Here is a 17,961-nt window from a genome sequence, read left to right on the forward strand (position 1 = left end):
AACTATTCACTCGATTTCAAACGTTTGAACCCCTTTGAGTTAAAATATGTTCTAGAAGTTAATATTTCACATAATATTTCCCATCTTCCCGTTTCACTGATGATGGTTAACGGTCACATGACCTTCAGCTAAACGAGTAAAATATTGCATCTTCTTTAGTGTTATTTTGTGTCACTTTAAAATGATTTATTTAATGTATTCATTTTCTAGGATAAATGTTTTTTGTTTGTGTGTTTTTAAAGTGTTCATTTACACTGATTAATTTTCACGATCTAATGAATTTTTGTTAGCATTTTATTTTAGATGTTTTTATTTTGAAATGATCTATTTTTTAATGATTTTTTAAATTAACTTTTATTTAGATTTTTTCTTCTCTTTTTATGATTTAATTAATTTTTTAGTAAATGCTAAAATGAATCAGTTTGAGCTTTAACTGGTGATTAAACGATGTCTCCTGTCCCAGTATAAGAGCATCCCTGAGCTGTGCCGAAGACACGATGGGCCGAGTGACGAGAGACAAGGTACGACACTCATGCACACGCTGTGATTGTGATCCATACGGGAATCACAGGGATTTTAAACTACATTAAAATAGTATAGCCATGCACTATAAAACAAAAAAATTCAGAGTTATAAACAATATTTATTGGCGTGTTTTACAAGAAAATACTATTTTAGTCTTTCAACTTCAAATTTTGTTTAATTCTGTGCTACTTGCTATTGCTTTGTAATTAGTTGTGAAATTTACATGTGAAAACGGTTTCTAAGTAAGTTCTAAGGTTCTAAGTGTGTGTGTGTGTGTGTGTGTGTGTGTGTGTGTGTGTGTGAGAACATGATGGTTATTTTAGTTCTAGACTAAGTGTGATTGTGAACATGCATTTACTCGTCTCGCTTGCACAAAAACATTCAGTATTCCTCAATATGAACAAAAACAGTAAAATGCAATCTCAGAATTTTATGCAAAACTTTATGCAAAACACAAATATACTTTATGTATTTAATCTCACTTTATTAACCAGTGTCTTTGCTGCTGACCTTCAGTGATCTAATTCAATCATACTAATGAGCAAATATTACTTGAGATTAGATTTAGAAATAAGAGTGTTGGATTTCCTTCTGTATCCTATTGTTCTTTAAAGGTGCTATAAGCGATGCCGGGAGTCGTAACTTCTTGTTGACATTCGAATTGTTGTCAAACAAATTGGAGGCTAACTAGACCCTCCCTCCTCCTCATCCCGTCTTTTTCCTCCCTTCCGGCATAAAGAAAAGTCAAAGTAGTCACTACAAACAAAGTTATGTTTTACTGATACTTCATTCAATGTGTAATGCCACCAAATTAGATAAATGCTTTTATATATTGCAGAAAAAGAGAAACATTATCTTAAAATCGTTTCGCCACCTGAGGTTATAACTATAGCTCCCATACAAGGACGCAATAATAGCAAGATAACGTTAGCTTCGCGTTTCCCAGTGAGCATAAACAACGGCGGCGGCGTAAACAAATTTAGTCAAAGTTGTCAATAGCCTATAAATGAACATTCAAATCCATAACAAACAGTGGGTGAAAACAATCATTCACACAAATTGTTGCTCTACTGTGAATTTGCTTGATCATTTACAATAGAGATTGATCGCTAGCTGAAACATATATGTTGTATTCACCAAAGCTAACGCTGACTGCATAGTTCTAGCTAATTACATCCTTGTGTTGGTTTGGCCAACATGAACGTCAATTTAGAAAGAAAAATGGATTTACCTGTTCTGCAAAAACAGAGCAACTGAATGTCGGATTGGAAGCCCTTCTGCCGGCGGAGTTCTCGCCACCTTTCGAGGGTTTTTCCGATGTAAATTCGGTACTTCACGCGTTCCTTATCCTTGTCCCTCTTCTTTGCAATTTGTTCATCGGAACGTCGTCTCTTTGGTCGTGTGTCGGCCATAATTCAAACTTCCCTCTTCATGCTTCTCTCTCCTCCACACACCCCCTTCATGTGCACGCGCACTAACCCCCCAAACCCCACCCTCAAATACTTCTTGTCTGTGATTGGCTGGAGCACTGTTTGTTGTGTTTCGTGGTACGGGTGAGCCCAGTTTGTTTTTGTTGCCGTTTGTGGAGCCTGTGGTGTCTAGAGAGACCGCGTTTTTTTACAGTGTGTTCTGGGGACAGGGAGCTAGCGGATAGTGAGGAGATGTTTGCTGGATGTGACAAAAAAATGTTTGGCCTAAAAAACGCGTGACATCACTTAGAGCACCTTTAATCCAGAATATCAGCAGCTGAAAGGATTGTTTGAGCGGCGCCCTCTACTGTACTCTACTGTACTCTACTTCTACTTCTACTGTACTCTATCTCTACTGTACTATTCTGTACTCTACCTCTACTGTACTTGACTGTCTCTACTGTACTCTACCTCTACTGTACTCTCTCTACTGTACTATTCTGCACTCTACCTCTACTGTACTTGACTGTACTCTACCTCTACTGTACTCTCTCTACTGTACTATTCTGCACTCTACCTCTACTGTACTTGACTGTACTCTACTGTACTCTACCCAGAGCATATGAGCGGAGTGGAGCGGTGAGAATCTCCGCTCATCGCTCACGGAACTGTTCACCCCTCCGCTCCCCCGCTCTAAGCTACATCAGGCCGCTCCGCTCATTATCGCTCAGCGCTCAACGCAGTTTGCTTCGCGCTCCACTCAAATCGCCCCCCGCTCGCTCCAAAAAAGGAAACAAATCTACATGTATATCACTTGTAGCGGTCCCCAACCTTTTTTGCGTCACGGACCGGTTTAATATCAGACAATATTTTCACGGACCGGCCAAGGTGTGGCAGATAAATACAACAAAATAAAATGATACAAACGGCATAAAAAATGGGGTATTTTTTTTAAATAGCCTATAATAATAAACGTGAATCCAATATGTGTAGGCCATAGGCTACTAGCAACTTTATTAGCAGCGTCCTCTAACATCGCGCCTAAAGACAACTGAGAAAGTCTGAACACAAACAAAATGCCCCCAAAAGAAAAAAATCTCCATGTTTTCGGTGTTGATGCGTTCATGTAACATGTAGGCCTAAGGGTGGCGCTGCCAATAACGCACCTAAAAGCAGTCACAACGAACCGGCAAAATTAATGATTATGATTATGTAAAATATAGCAGGAGACATTTTAATTGTTTACTAATAAACCATTTTTTTTATGTCTGTGTCGGCTGGAAAGATGCTGACTCGCGATCTTCGCAGTATTGAACGCCCCAGAGAGAAATGCACATTTCATACGGATTACATAAGAGAGCAGTCTGTTTTCTTTAGTTTTGAATTGTTCTGTTTAAAAGTAGACATTTCAGGCTTTATATACATGTCTCAGGTCTGTCAGGCAAGTAGGCTATACGCTGAGTTTCGGTTCATTTATGAGACAAACTCCAGGTTCACCCGCCGGCGCCTTCGTGTCGTGATTATCTATTTTCTAATATATTTACTTATTTATTAAATCCAGACAATTGGTTGATGAAACACTGATCAAAATTAAGATACAATTAATACAAAACGAAATTAAATTTAAAGACAGGCTTTGTGCTTTCTGTTTGAGGTCTCAGTGAAAGTTTTAAAGCAGTCTTTTAGTGCCGCTGTCAGAGCGCTCACGTCCGTAACGGAGAACTGTCCCATCTGTAACATTGCTTTTTTTGTTTGTTTTTTTTTTGTTTTTTTTGTGTGAAATAAATGTCTAAATAAATGCGACTTATAGTCCAGTGCGACTTAGGCTATGCCTATATATGTTTTTTCTTCTTCATGGCGCATTTTTTGACTGATGCGTGGCGTGAGCGGAGCGGAATTGGAGCGGGAAATAGGGCGACGCACCGTCCTTTTGAAATTGCCGCTCTGCGCTCTGTCCAAGATCCGCCCGCTCGCGCTCCCCGCTCGCTCCCGCTCCCCGCTCGCTCCCGCTCCACTCCGCTCACATGCTCTGACTCTACCTTTGCTGTACTCGACTGTACTCTATCTCTACTGTACTCTACCTCTACTGTACTCTACTGTACTCTACCTTTGCATTACGCGACTGTACTCTACTGTACTCTATCTCTACGGCACTCTACTTCTACTGTACTCTACTGTACTCTACCTTTGCAGTACGCGACTGTACTCTATCTCTACTGTACTCCACTGTACTCTACCTCTACTGTACTCTACATTTGCTATACTCTACTGTACCCTACCTCTACTGTACTCTACTGTACTCTACCTTTGCTGTACTCGACTGTACTATACTGTACTCTATCTCTACGGTACTCTACTTCTACTGTACTCTACTGTACTCTACCTTTGCATTACGCGACTGTACTATACTGTACTCTATCTCTACGGTACTCTACTTCTACTGTACTCTACTGTACTCTACCTTTGCATTACGCGACTGTACTCGACTGTACTCTATCTCTACTGTACTCTACCTCTACTGTACTCTACTGTACTCTACCTTTGCATTACGCGACTGTACTATACTGTACTCTATCTCTACGGCACTCTACTTCTACTGTACTCTACTGTACTCTACCTTTGCAGTACGCGACTGTACTCTATCTCTACTGTACTCCACTGTACTCTACCTCTACTGTACTCTACATTTGCTATACTCTACTGTACCCTACCTCTACTGTACTCTACTGTACTCTACCTTTGCTGTACTCGACTGTACTATACTGTACTCTATCTCTACGGTACTCTACTTCTACTGTACTCTTCCTTTGCAGTACGCGACTACTCTATCTCTACTGTACTCTATCTCTACGGTACTCTACTTCTACTGTACTCTACTGTACTCTACCTTTGCAGTACGCGACTGTACTCTATCTCTACTGTACTCTACCACTACTGTACTCTACTGTACTCTACCTCTACTGTACTCTACCTTTGCTATACTCTACTGTACCTTACCTCTACTGTACTTTACCTCTACTGTACTCTACTGTGTTCTACCTCTACTGTACTCTACCTCTACTGTACTCTACTGTACTCTACCTCTACTGTACTCTACCTTTGCTATACTCTACTGTACCCTACCTCTACTGTACTTTACCTCTACTGTACTCTACTGTGTTCTACCTCTACTGTACTCTACCTCTACTGTACTCCACTGTACTCTACCTTTGCTGTACTCTACTGTACTCTACCTCTACTGTACTCTACCTCTACTGTACTCTACTGTACTCTACCTTTGCTGTACGCGACTGTACTCTACCTCTACTGTACTCTACTGTACAGGAGTAAATATGCATTTCCTTCAGCCTGATTATTCTCTTCACTTCTGGTGTGAAAGGGCCTTTACATTAGCCAAAAATAGAACTTTTTGTTGTTGTTATTAAAAAACAAACAAGCAAGCCCAGCCCAGGTGAGAAAAAGTAATGCAAAAATAATGTGACGTATTACTTTCTATAAAAACTAACTAAGTAACGCAATTAGTTACTTTTTTTGGGAGTAACGCAATATTGTAATGCATTACGTTTAAAAGTAACTTTCCACAACACTGGATACCGTGCTAATTTTTGGCCCTCAATGCGAGACCGCTTTGGTCTAGCTCAAAGGCCTACAGTTGGAGATATAACACTGTCAAACTTCATCTGCATACTCACATTTATTATCACCTAGCTCTAATCTGATGAATGCAACTATAAGGCATGAAGATATTAAGATTAAGGCATATATTATCGCTATACAAATGAAATTGACGACAAATCGATAAGCAAAATCGAAATGGGAATCGTTAAAATTCAAACGATGCCCAACCCTAATTGAGAGGCATTATTGTGTGAGTCTATCAGATACATTTGTCTTGTGTTCCAGCTCCGGCCATCAACTGGGGTCGGAACGCGGCGTCACACGGCGGAGCGGGAAACAAACCCACCGGAATCGCCGATGTCTACAGCAAATTCAGGCCCGTCAAACGCGTGTCTCCCCTCAAACACCAGCCGGAGGAGACCGAAGCCGAGCCAAACGTGGACCGGAGCAAAGAGGATTCTCCCTGCGCCGGCAAGAGCAAAACCCTGGGGAACGGAGCTCTGTTCGGGGAGCTGGAGCACTACGACCTGGACATGGACGAGATCCTCGACGTGCCGTATATCAATAAACCCAGTCAGCAGACGTCGACGCTTCCCCGCGTGGCTTCGGAGAAGAGGAGCGTCAGAGGAGCCACACTTTCCCACTCCGAGAGCCTGAGTGCCGGGAACCAGTTCTGTGTGCTGGCGCCCGTCAACTGGCCCGACATCAGGAAGACCAAGTCTATGGATCTCAGGGCTCAGAGCGCGGGATTCGAGCTCAGTCACGGGTCAGACGCGGATAAGCCCCGACTCTTCCCGGATAAACCCGGAGCCGACGGCGGGGAGACGGCGTTCCCAATTCAGGGAGCCAGAGGCACGAGGGGAGCGTTCGGAGACGGAGACGAAGAAGCCAAGAAGACGCAGAACATCCTGAACATCGTGCGAGAGGGGCAGATCTCACTGCTGGTAAGAGTTCTTCATCATTTATAGTCAGGGTTTAAAATTAACACCTGCACATGTGGGTAAAAATCAGCTGTGGCGAGTAACGCTGTCACGAGCCAATTTGGCGTGTTATTGTATTTACTCACTTTACTGGGGAAGTTCGTGTAGCCAAATCTGCCCACTATTTATAGTTTATTAAATCTAGTTTTGTTTCAGTCTCCTATAACAGTTTACATGAACACGAACCAAACTCTTCCAGTCTCAGATAAACTACAGTTTGAGGGCGGAGCAAAGTGCTCTTGTTCAGCCAATGGGCTCGCATTATGCAAATTAGATACAAACCTATAGAGGGAAATGGGAATGCATTGCCATGACTTTCCTGCAGGAACACAGAGTGGCAGAAGAGCTGCTGAGGGACTGGATTTAATAGAGGAAACTGTGAAAACACGAGTAAAACAAATGATTATCAGTTTAAACTAAAGGTTTGGACTCGATATAGTGTTTCTTACAACTTACTAAAGATCCAGTGATCATGGATATTGACATGCAGACAGGAATCGTGTTTCCTGACATCTATATGAGCCTGATTCCGACGCCGGGGAAATACATAAAGCAAATTAGTCTGTGAACGCTTTATATAAACACAATATAGGTCTAAAGCCATGATATCAATGTTATATATATTCATATTGTCCAGCCCTAAAACTTGTGTAGTTTTTGTCAGTTTATTTAAAAACGTCCAATTATGCAGAATATACGATGGTAAATGAGTTGTCAATACAATATATAACAATACAATATATAATGTGTGATTTTACCCAAAATTCTGCATATTTACACACAATAATAACTGCAAATCCAGCGTTCTCTGCCTGGATCCAGATGTTTCTGTGAATCACAGCGAATCCATCTGAATCTTTGGTCAGTCTGTAAAAATATACCTCAGATTTCTAGTCAAATCTAGTTGTCCAGTCAGTCTTGAATAACCCGCTTGTGTGTGTCACTGCAGCCTCACATCGCGGCGGAGAACCTGGAGCGTATCCGAGATGAGGACGGGAATAACCTCCTGCACGTGTGTGCGTCTCAGGGTCACGCCGACTGCCTGCAACACCTGACCTCGCTCATGGGCGAAGACTGCCTGAACGAGCGCAACACACACCAGCTCACGCCCGCGGGCCTCGCCGTACGGGTACGTCTGTAGCGCAGTAAAGTGTCGGACTCCTCGACTGCTAGTGGTGCAGCGGATCACAGAACTCACGGTTTGGATCATTTACTGTTTTTGAGTCAGATCGGATCAGCAAAAAATGTAAAAATTTTTTTTTTTTCAACAGCAGGAATAGACCGAATAAACTGACAAACATCCGGTTTCTTTCTCAACTGTCCACTGATGACAGAACCTTCATTCTATGATGTTTAAACTCAGCAGTTAATCCGCGAATCACATGCGTGCCGAACCGTGGGTCAGCTGATCCGTACGCATCACGATCACCTGCGATCCGTCGCACCCCTACTGACTGTACTAGAGAACTACTAAACGATAAACATGCGAAACAGCCTGAACTTGTGTGTGTGTGTGTGTGTAGAACGGTCACCTGGAGTGTGTGCGCTGGATGGTGAGTGAAACCGAAGCCATCGCCGAGCTCAGCTGCACTCGAGAGCATCCCAGCCTCATCCATTACGCCGCGCGACACGGACAGGTGAGACTCCGCCCACACGCACAGGTGCACTCGTGGTCACGTGACTAACCGCGCGCACACTAGGGCTAACATCAGCACACTAGCGCTGCACGATTAATCTCAATTTACATGTAATCACACCGATTTGGCTCATCACGATATTGAAATGGTAAAGGCTCAGATCATTAGTTATGTGCAGTGTGTCAGTGACGTACGGCTCAGTAAACGCGGCTCACTCTGAAAGCACTGAGTTTGAGTCGCTTATAACGAGCATTTGGAAAAGCAACACGCGTCAAACATCTTTCCAGAAGCATTTATGAACCTCTAGTCCAACAAAAGACGACATTTAATAACATGCTTTTCCTCCAAACTCACTTCATGAGGACAGCTGAGCTCCTCCCCCTGTGAGATGATGAGCTTCTGACACAGAATAAGGCAGTCGTGTGTTTATTAGTCATGATAAACCAATCAAAGCATCTCAATCTTCTGTTTATTCAGAGACAGAGAGTGTGATGCTCATAGGGGTTTCCTGTGTGTGTGTGTGTGTGTGAGTGTGTGTGTGTGTGTGTGTGTGTGTGAGTGTGTGTGTGTGTGTGTGTGTGTGTGAGAGACGCCCTCTGGTGTTCAGATGGAGCGTTTACTACCGATCAGCCGCTGCACTGACAAACTGCGCATAAAATAATCGCAGCCTTTGCCGAATCGCGTGTGGTTTCACTGTGATTAATCGTGCAGCTCTAACACACACACACACACATGTGTTTCAGGAGCGGGTTCTGCTGTGGCTCCTGCAGTTCATGCAGGAACAGGCCATTTCTCTGGACGAAGTGGATCAGAACGGGAACACGGCGGTTCACGTGGCGGCTCAGTTTGGACATCTCAGCTGCGTTCAGGTGCTCACTTCATCTGGGATGCACTTCAACTCAAGTCTCCTTCATTTATACAGCGCTCTAACAATACAGAGCGTTTCACAGCAGCTTTACAGTGATAATAGGAGATTACAGTAACAGAGATTGTTTAGGCTTTACAGCAGATCTAGAATAAAGTTATTGTCCAGATAAAGTTAGTTTTGATTGATTCACTTCCGTTGTGAAGATCATTAGTTATTAACTCAGGGGCCGCTAACACACACCGTTCTAACTGAGAACTGAAACTTTTAATGTGTTCTGGACGTTCATTCACACACAACAGTGTTTGAGGCTCGAGAACACACACTTTGAAATAGATTTCAAGGTGCAAACGTAAAAAAAAAAAAAAAAACGTGATCATTTCCGCGCAAACTTCAAAAACGTGAACCTGTGAAACGCTGACGGCACACATGCGTATCACATGTTCAGTCTATAGATATGAGTGTTTGAATATGTATGTGCACATGCGTGTGTCTTACTCTACAAATTGACCTCAACAAAGTACTTGTCTGGCTAGTAAGAACGAGAGACAGGAAGTGGCTCTCCTTCCCATTTCCTGTTGCTGTTCCTGTAGTGCTGAAAGACGTTCCGGTCTGGCTTGTTTTGTTCGGTTACAGACAGAAAGAAAAACACTGGTTCTCATTCACTAATGAGAATTAGTGACTAACAACACGTCACACAAATGCGCAAAATCTGCCTGTGAATGTTTCCACAAACACAGTCAAGTCACCTTTATTAAAATAGCACTTTTTACAACACAATATTTGTTTGAAAGCAGCTTTACTGAGATAACAGGAGAATAATGCAAGTTTGTTTCTGGAAGAAAATAGCGTCTCAGTCCAGCTTAAGTAAGTTCAGTGATGGTTCATTTCTGATTTAAAAAAGTTATTAATTTAGTTTGTTTATATATATTGTTCTGCAGGGCTCGACATTAACGCTTGTCCAGGACAAGTGGATGTTTTGAAGGGCGAGTGCAAGAGAATTTTACTTGCCCGACCGGACAAGTATCCTGATTATAACATCAATAATAAAAAAATAACTAGGGATTCACCAAAACGTTCTTCTAGTGTAAGTGCCGATTGATAGTGAGTAATATATGATGTAATGTACTGATGGTAACAGGGTTGTCCTGTTGAGGCTCTCACAGCCTCTCGAGGAGAAATGGAAACATGAGTGCAGCTCACACAAAGAAACTTACATTTATCTATACAATATTTTTAACCCCAACTGATCAAGCTAAAGACGACAAGAAACCCACAGTCCATCAAAGATTAGGTCACACTTTAGTTTAGGGTCCAAATCTCAATATTAACTACGACTTTTACCTCAATAAACACCTAATTACGGCTTATTAATAGTTTCTAAGGTAGTTTTTAGGCTGTGTGTAGCGCGCGTACCCTTCGGCGTACCCTGACGTGCACCTTTCCAAAAATGTAACAACGCGTCAATTCTACGTGGACGCAAGCGCTGTGATTGGTCTGCCAGAACCCCTCCCTCGGGGTTTCACATGCTCCCTAGGTGCGCATCAACGCGGACAACAACGCAGAAGTATAAATTAAAACCAACACGTTGCCTACGGCGTATAGGCTCCGGCGTAGGTCCGACGCAGAAGTATAATGAGGCCTTAAGGCATTAAAGTCCCCCTGTGGTGTAAATCCAGCTTTTAATGTTGTTTATGTGTCTATGTGGTGTTTTTAATCTGCTTTAAGACAAATCATGTGTAGTAGATTCACAAGTCGACACCATTGCTGAGTATTTCCTCCTTAAAACTGCAGTGAACCAAAGACAGTCTCAAAAACACGCTTTGAAATCGCTGGTGTTTCTGACGTCACAAACTACCTTGTAACCAATCAGATCAACGTGTGATCGTCAACCAGTGGATCTCTGAGCTGAGTGAGTGAGTGAAGGCGGGGTTCATTTGCATATTCATAGAACCGCGCATACTAAATGAGGCAAGGGTGTCGAGTTACATTCAAGATAATTTTTGGCATGAAGAAACTTTTTTCAAGGAAAAAAACTTTTAAATATGTAATTTTGGTGATCAAACATGAGCTTTAAGAGATAAAATGATTGTCTACAGGGGGACTTTAATATGTGCTTTATAAGTACTAATAAACAGCCAATTAATATGCATGCTAATAAGAATTTGACCCTGAACTAAAGTTTTGCCAAAAATGAATATTTGTTGCACTCAAAGTCTTACCGTCATCCTTCACTCGGGTCATTTTGACCCGTTATTTTTTTTGGGACATTTTAATTATTTTATTTTTTTATCGGGGAGGGGAGGGGAGGGGGGGGGGAGGGGGGGGGGGGGGGGGGCTTTTGTTGCACTTGAACCCCAAATACACACAAAAAAAACATTTAATTGATTCAAGGAGTTTTATGGTTGAATTTAAAAAAAGTAACAAATTGGGTCATTTTGACCCCCTTAGGAATGAATGGAATGCAAGGAATGCTTCAGGACACATAAAAAAAAAACAAAAAATGCTCAAAATTCAAACTAAAAATGCTAAAACTTTGTCATAATTCGCTCAATGTGAGGAGGAATGTGCTTCCAAAGTACTATTTATTTATTATTTATTGATTAAATCTAGTCATTTAAAGGTGCTATAAGCGATGCCGGGAGTCGTAACTTCTTGTTGACATTCGAATTGTTGTCAAACAAATTGGAGGCTAACTAGACCCTCCCTCCTCCTCATCCCGTCTTTTTCCTCCCTTCCGGCATAAAGAAAAGTCAAAGTAGTCACTACAAACAAAGTTATGTTTTACTGATACTTCATTCAATGTGTAATGCCACCAAATTAGATAAATGCTTTTATATATTGCAGAAAAAGAGAAACATTATCTTAAAATCGTTTCGCCACCTGAGGTTATAACTATAGCTCCCATACAAGGACGCAATAATAGCAAGATAACGTTAGCTTCGCGTTTCCCAGTGAGCATAAACAACGGCGGCGGCGTAAACAAATTTAGTCAAAGTTGTCAATAGCCTATAAATGAACATTCAAATCCATAACAAACAGTGGGTGAAAACAATCATTCACACAAATTGTTGCTCTACTGTGAATTTGCTTGATCATTTACAATAGAGATTGATCGCTAGCTGAAACATATATGTTGTATTCACCAAAGCTAACGCTGACTGCATAGTTCTAGCTAATTACATCCTTGTGTTGGTTTGGCCAACATGAACGTCAATTTAGAAAGAAAAATGGATTTACCTGTTCTGCAAAAACAGAGCAACTGAATGTCGGATTGGAAGCCCTTCTGCCGGCGGAGTTCTCGCCACCTTTCGAGGGTTTTTCCGATGTAAATTCGGTACTTCACGCGTTCCTTATCCTTGTCCCTCTTCTTTGCAATTTGTTCATCGGAACGTCGTCTCTTTGGTCGTGTGTCGGCCATAATTCAAACTTCCCTCTTCATGCTTCTCTCTCCTCCACACACCCCCTTCATGTGTACGCGCACTAACCCCCCAAACCCCACCCTCAAATACTTCTTGTCTGTGATTGGCTGGAGCACTGTTTGTTGTGTTTCGTGGTACGGGTGAGCCCAGTTTGTTTTTGTTGCCATTTGTGGAGCCTGTGGTGTCTAGAGAGACAGTGTGTTCAGGGGACAGGGAGCTAGCGGATAGTGAGGAGATGTTTGCTAGATTTGACAACATTTTTTGGCCTAAAAAACGCGTGACATCACTTAGAGCACCTTTAACCCTCTGGGGACCAAGCTGTTTTTGGGGCCCTTGAGATGTTCTGACATGCTCTGACATCTGTGCTTTTTTCAGTTATTTATAAACATGTTAATGGCAAAGGTGTAAATTCACTCTATATAGCACAAACAGGCCTACCATAATATGCGAGCAACATGTATGTAGATGTTTGTATTTTTAAGAGAATAATGTTTATGCGTGGTTATTTAAAAAAATAAAAATGAAAGTTGCTGAAATAAGACCACAAAACTCATACAAAATATGTGCCCACAAGACTTTTGACTAATGGATGTTTTCTCTTGGAGTTCTAGCTTCAAAATTATGTGAAAATAGTCTTGCTTTATCGTTCACAAAAAAAAAATACATTGATTTAAATGGTGTAAAACAGGTTTTGCTTGGAAAGCCAATATGCGAGGGGGAGGAGTAGTTTACACCTTAGATTACCCAGTCCCACCCACTCTGCATAATGACTCTGCATAATTAGCCATTCATTCAGGTGTGACACTGACTGAGCCACAATGCAAGGACAAAATAGCCTATATATTTAGAAGAAGACTTATATTGACCATTTAAGATTTTGCTTACATCTATCTTGTAAATATGTTTTGCTATTTTATTAAAAAGGTTACAATTACAACAATAATTACAATTTCAGCAATATTTCTGCAAAAAAAGTACTCTTTCTTTGTAAAAAAAAGAAAAAAAAGATTATAGGCCTACATTTTATCATATGTATTCATTAGTTTGAATATAGCCAACATTGGAACATCTTAGTCTATGACTTTATTTTTGACAAAATAGTATTTTATATATATGAGCAGAAAAGCTTATTTGATGTGACAGTATATTCTACAGTAAAAACTGTACCCAAATCTAGTCAACAAAATGTTGTCTTTCATACTTCGCCTGACTGTAACGCAGTAACTGTAACTGTAAAAGCAGTTTATTCTTTCACACACAGACGCGCGATTCATATTTAGGCTAAACAGTCTTTACAAATATGTACCCTTCATTCATCTCACAGAAACGCGATTCATATTATAGAAACGCGATTCATCTTTTTGTTTACATAAGCCTACAACGTTATTCCATAACGTTATTCCACATTAACACTTGAGAAAGGATAACTTAGCCTACCTCACTCCTCAGCGGGATCTGCTCCTCATATCAGCACGGAAAATTTTCTCCATAAGGTAGGCTATATTATGCCTCTTTGTTTACAGCTGATGTGGGGGCGTTTCACAGACTGAAATGGTTCTCAGAATTTGCGTTTGAATAGCACGCGCTCTCCGGGGCGTGGTCAAATTACTTTTGAATGGCTCGTAATGAGCTCGACTGGAGTCGCTCTCTTTTTATACAGATTACAGAAGCTGATAATATTTGTTTTTTATATAAATTACTTCATTTAAAAGCTGCGATCTCAAGCTTTATGCCCGTGGGTCTGTTTGCCTGTTTGACTGAATTTTCGCGGAGTTATAGATAATTTTCGAACGCGTTTCAAATGGGAGTTTACTGACAGAGAGAAGGCAGAAATAGCATCATGTTAGTTTTTCTTTATTTGTCAAAAAGCAAAACACTTTATTTGTATTGTGAGTATACAGAAAAAAAATAGAAACTGAACAGGATCGATTGATGTATTACACGAAAATGAAAGATCAAAATTAACAGAGCATTTTGTGTTTATTTTTCATTGCTAAAAAAAAAAACGAGCAAAACGCGCGGGCGCGTTTTTGGTCCCCAGAGGGTTAAAGGTAAATAAAATAAATGAAGAATTTTTTTCCAAGGAAAAAACATTTAAATATGTCATTTTGGTGATCAAAGATACGGATCAAATGATTGACTACAGGGGGACTTTAAATATGTGCTTTATAATTACTATTAAACAGCCAATTAATATGATCTGGACCCTAAACTACTTGAATATATTTGTTGCACTTAAAGTCTTAAGCAGATGAAGTTAATGTCCCGTGTCTCCTCTAACGTGTGTTTTCCTGCGTGTGTGAGCTCAGACTCTGGTGGAGTACGGCTCGAACGTGACGGTGCAGAACCAGCAGGGCGAGCGTCCATCCCAGAATGCCGAGCGGCAGGGTCACAGCACATGCTCTCGATATCTGGTGGTGGTGGAGACGTGCATGTCTCTCGCCTCACAGGTGGTCAAGCTCACCAAACAACTGACCGAGTAAGAGCCCGCGATCATGTGACGGCTTCAAGTTCTGACTCGACCCGAGAGTGACAACATGTGTTTCTGATTCCACAGGCAAACTACGACACGAGTCGCCCTACAGAACCAACTCCAGCTGCTCCTGCAGACGCAAGAACCCAGACCTCGATCGCCCAGGTCTGTCACTCACACACTCACACACTCACTCACTCACTCACTCACTCACTCACTCACTCACTCACTCACTCACACACTCACACTCACACACTCACTCACACACACACACACACACACACACACACACACACACACACACACACACACACACTCACACACACACTCACTCACTCACACACACACACTCACTCACTCACTCACTCACTCACTCACTCACTCACTCGCTCACTCTCACACACACACTCACTCACTCACTCACTCACTCACTCACTCACTCACTCTCACACACACTCACTCTCACACACACTCACTCTCACACACACTCACTCACTCACTCACTCACACACACTCACTCACTCACTCTCACACTCACACTCACTCACTCACTCACTCACTCACTCACTCACTCACTCACTCACTCACACACACTCACTCACTCACTCACTCACTCACACACACACACTCACTCACTCACACACTCTCTCTCTCTCTCTCTCTCTCTCAGCGCTCATGTTGAGGCGTGGCCTGAGATGACTCTGACAGCTGAAGTTGCTCCTGATAACCAGTGGATCCTGAAGCAGAGAAACACAGAGGCGGAGTCGGGGGTGGAGTCAGGGGCGGGGCCTGGAGCAGGGCCAATGAGACGGCTGGGGATGGGTGAGAAGCGGGAACTAAAGTTAGCTCGTCTGAAGCAGATCATGCAGCGCTCGCTCAGCGAATCAGACGGCGACGCAGCGTATCCTTCGAACGAGTCCAAACCCGATCGCCCGACCCAACTTCCCATCGCCGAGCCCGAGGAGCGCAAGCTCACGACTTCCAAATCCGTGGACGCTTACAACCCGTCGCCATCGTCAGACCAGAGCGATCCCGAAACCAGAGAGTTTCCCGACGGACAGAAGATCGCCACGAGTCCCAAAAGCGCCCTCAAATCCCCATCGTCTCGAAGAAAGACCTCGCAGAACCTGAAGCTGAGAGTCACGTTCGACGAGCCGCCGCGTAAACACGATGCTAAAGCCCCGCCCACCAAAGAGAAGGCGGAGTCTGGGAAACGAGCGTTCGGGACGTTCCGCTCCATCATGGAGACTCTCAGCGGGAACCAGAACAGCAACAACAATAACTCTCCGAGCGGGAAGAAGAGCGAATCCAAGAGCAAAAGCAAGACGAGTGCTGTGTAGATCAGCCGATGTTCCGGTGCATTCGCTCAATGCGAATCAAGGCGTCGATCAATGAATCTTTTTCAACACTATTTGCCGTCACACTTTCTTACATGCGTTTTGTAGAGTTTTTCAGTAAGAACTGCTGACGGGAATCACAGGGAACGCTGTGGCACAGTTATGAACAAACGTTCTTACAGTAACGTTAATAAAACGTTTGTTCAATAAGTTTTACAAGTCATTTTTCAATACTGTGATTTTGTACAGACTGAATAATCAAACAGAAGCAACGAACGAACGAACGAACGAATCATGTTCTTTATTCCAGGAGTGATTCAGTGCTGCACCTTCAGATTCTGATTGTTTTCATAACTCAAATACGTTTATATGTAATCTGTCTTGTTTTGAGTTAATGTATGGATTTATAATTTAACTGTTATGTTTGAATGCAAGAAATATGATATTATTGGAATCATTGTAACGACATTTGGAGGTTAAAATAAAGATGTTTTCAATCGTTACACTGATTTAATGTTATCAAATGAGGACGGAAACATTCTGTAAATGAATTTACGACTATTTACGTAAACATTCAGAGTGCATTAATATTCACAATGCAGACGTGATGTTCTTCCTCGTTATTTCTCTCTTGTTTTCCAGCACAAATAACTCAAGATGCATTTACTGGAGAAGAAGCAAAATGAAGTTAGTTTGTGTTTAAAACAAGAACAAATATCTGACAATGAAAACAAGATTATTTTTCTGACTCCATTGTCAGATATTTGTTCTTCTATAAGCTCAAACTCACTTCATTTTGCATCTTCTCCAGTAAATGCATCTTGATTTAAGAATGTTTAGATATTAGTGCTGGGGAACGAGACAGAAACACTGAGGAAGAACATCATGTTTTCAGATGATGATGAATAATTGTGCGACATGGATAATATTCCCTCAAATATGAATCGAATCGTGAGCCAGAAGCGAGTCGATGCCCTGTAGTGTTGAACTATGAAGCACAGGTTTAATGCTCCTGAAAGAAGAGTATTTCATGAAGTGCAGATGTGTGACGTTAAACTGATGAAGTAGAGCTCGTTTGCTGGACAGAAGAGCGTTTCTCAGCTCTGAACACACAGCTTTAATTGGTGCTGGTGTTTGAGAGAGAGAGAGAGAGAGTCAGGCAAAGAGAGAGAGAGAGACCAGAAATACAAACATCCAACACACACACACTCACAGCACAAACACACACCCCATCAGACCCATACACATGTGTATTTTGTTCAATTTCTAAGTTCAGTTGTTACATCATTTCTGTATTATAATCTATTTATTTATTTATTATTATTCCCTATTTATTTTATTATTCATATTTTACATTATTATTATTTATAAATTTGTTCCTATATCTAGCCATGAATATATATATAATATTGTCTATTTTATTTCATTTTATTATTATTTTCTGTACATAGGCTTTACTAAATGTTCATGTTCTGAATAATTGTCTGTTGTTTTAATGCTTTGGCAATACAAAATGTTTTAGTTTTTTTGTCATGCCACTAAATCTTTCTGAGAGAGAGAGAGAGAGAGAGAGAGGGAGGGGTGAGAGAGAGAGAGAGGGCGAGAGAGGGGGTGAGAGAGAGAGAAGGGGGGCGAGAGAGAGAGAGAGAGGGCGAGAGGGGGGGCGAGAGAGAGAGGGGGGCGAGAGAGAGAGAA

The 17,961-nt window shown here is 41.8% G+C and overlaps 1 protein-coding gene across 1 annotated transcript in view; it reads left to right on the plus strand.

Moving 5' to 3' along the window:
- sncaip (synuclein, alpha interacting protein) overlaps positions 1 to 16,769 on the plus strand; it is a 17,828-nt gene extending 1,059 nt beyond the window's left edge. The window contains exons 3-10 of the mRNA XM_082188862.1: positions 464 to 521; positions 5,838 to 6,496; positions 7,482 to 7,661; positions 8,056 to 8,169; positions 8,913 to 9,038; positions 14,766 to 14,935; positions 15,014 to 15,094; positions 15,600 to 16,769. Of these exons, the coding sequence (XP_082044988.1) occupies positions 464 to 521; positions 5,838 to 6,496; positions 7,482 to 7,661; positions 8,056 to 8,169; positions 8,913 to 9,038; positions 14,766 to 14,935; positions 15,014 to 15,094; positions 15,600 to 16,269 (2,058 nt within the window). The 3' untranslated portion in view covers positions 16,270 to 16,769. The remainder of the gene's footprint in view (positions 1 to 463; positions 522 to 5,837; positions 6,497 to 7,481; positions 7,662 to 8,055; positions 8,170 to 8,912; positions 9,039 to 14,765; positions 14,936 to 15,013; positions 15,095 to 15,599) is intronic.
- The last annotated feature ends 1,192 nt before the right edge of the window (positions 16,770 to 17,961 follow it).

The sequence above is a fragment of the Leuciscus leuciscus genome (genome assembly GCF_965113295.1).
Source record: "Leuciscus leuciscus genome assembly, chromosome: 13".
Lineage (NCBI taxonomy): Eukaryota > Metazoa > Chordata > Actinopteri > Cypriniformes > Leuciscidae > Leuciscus > Leuciscus leuciscus.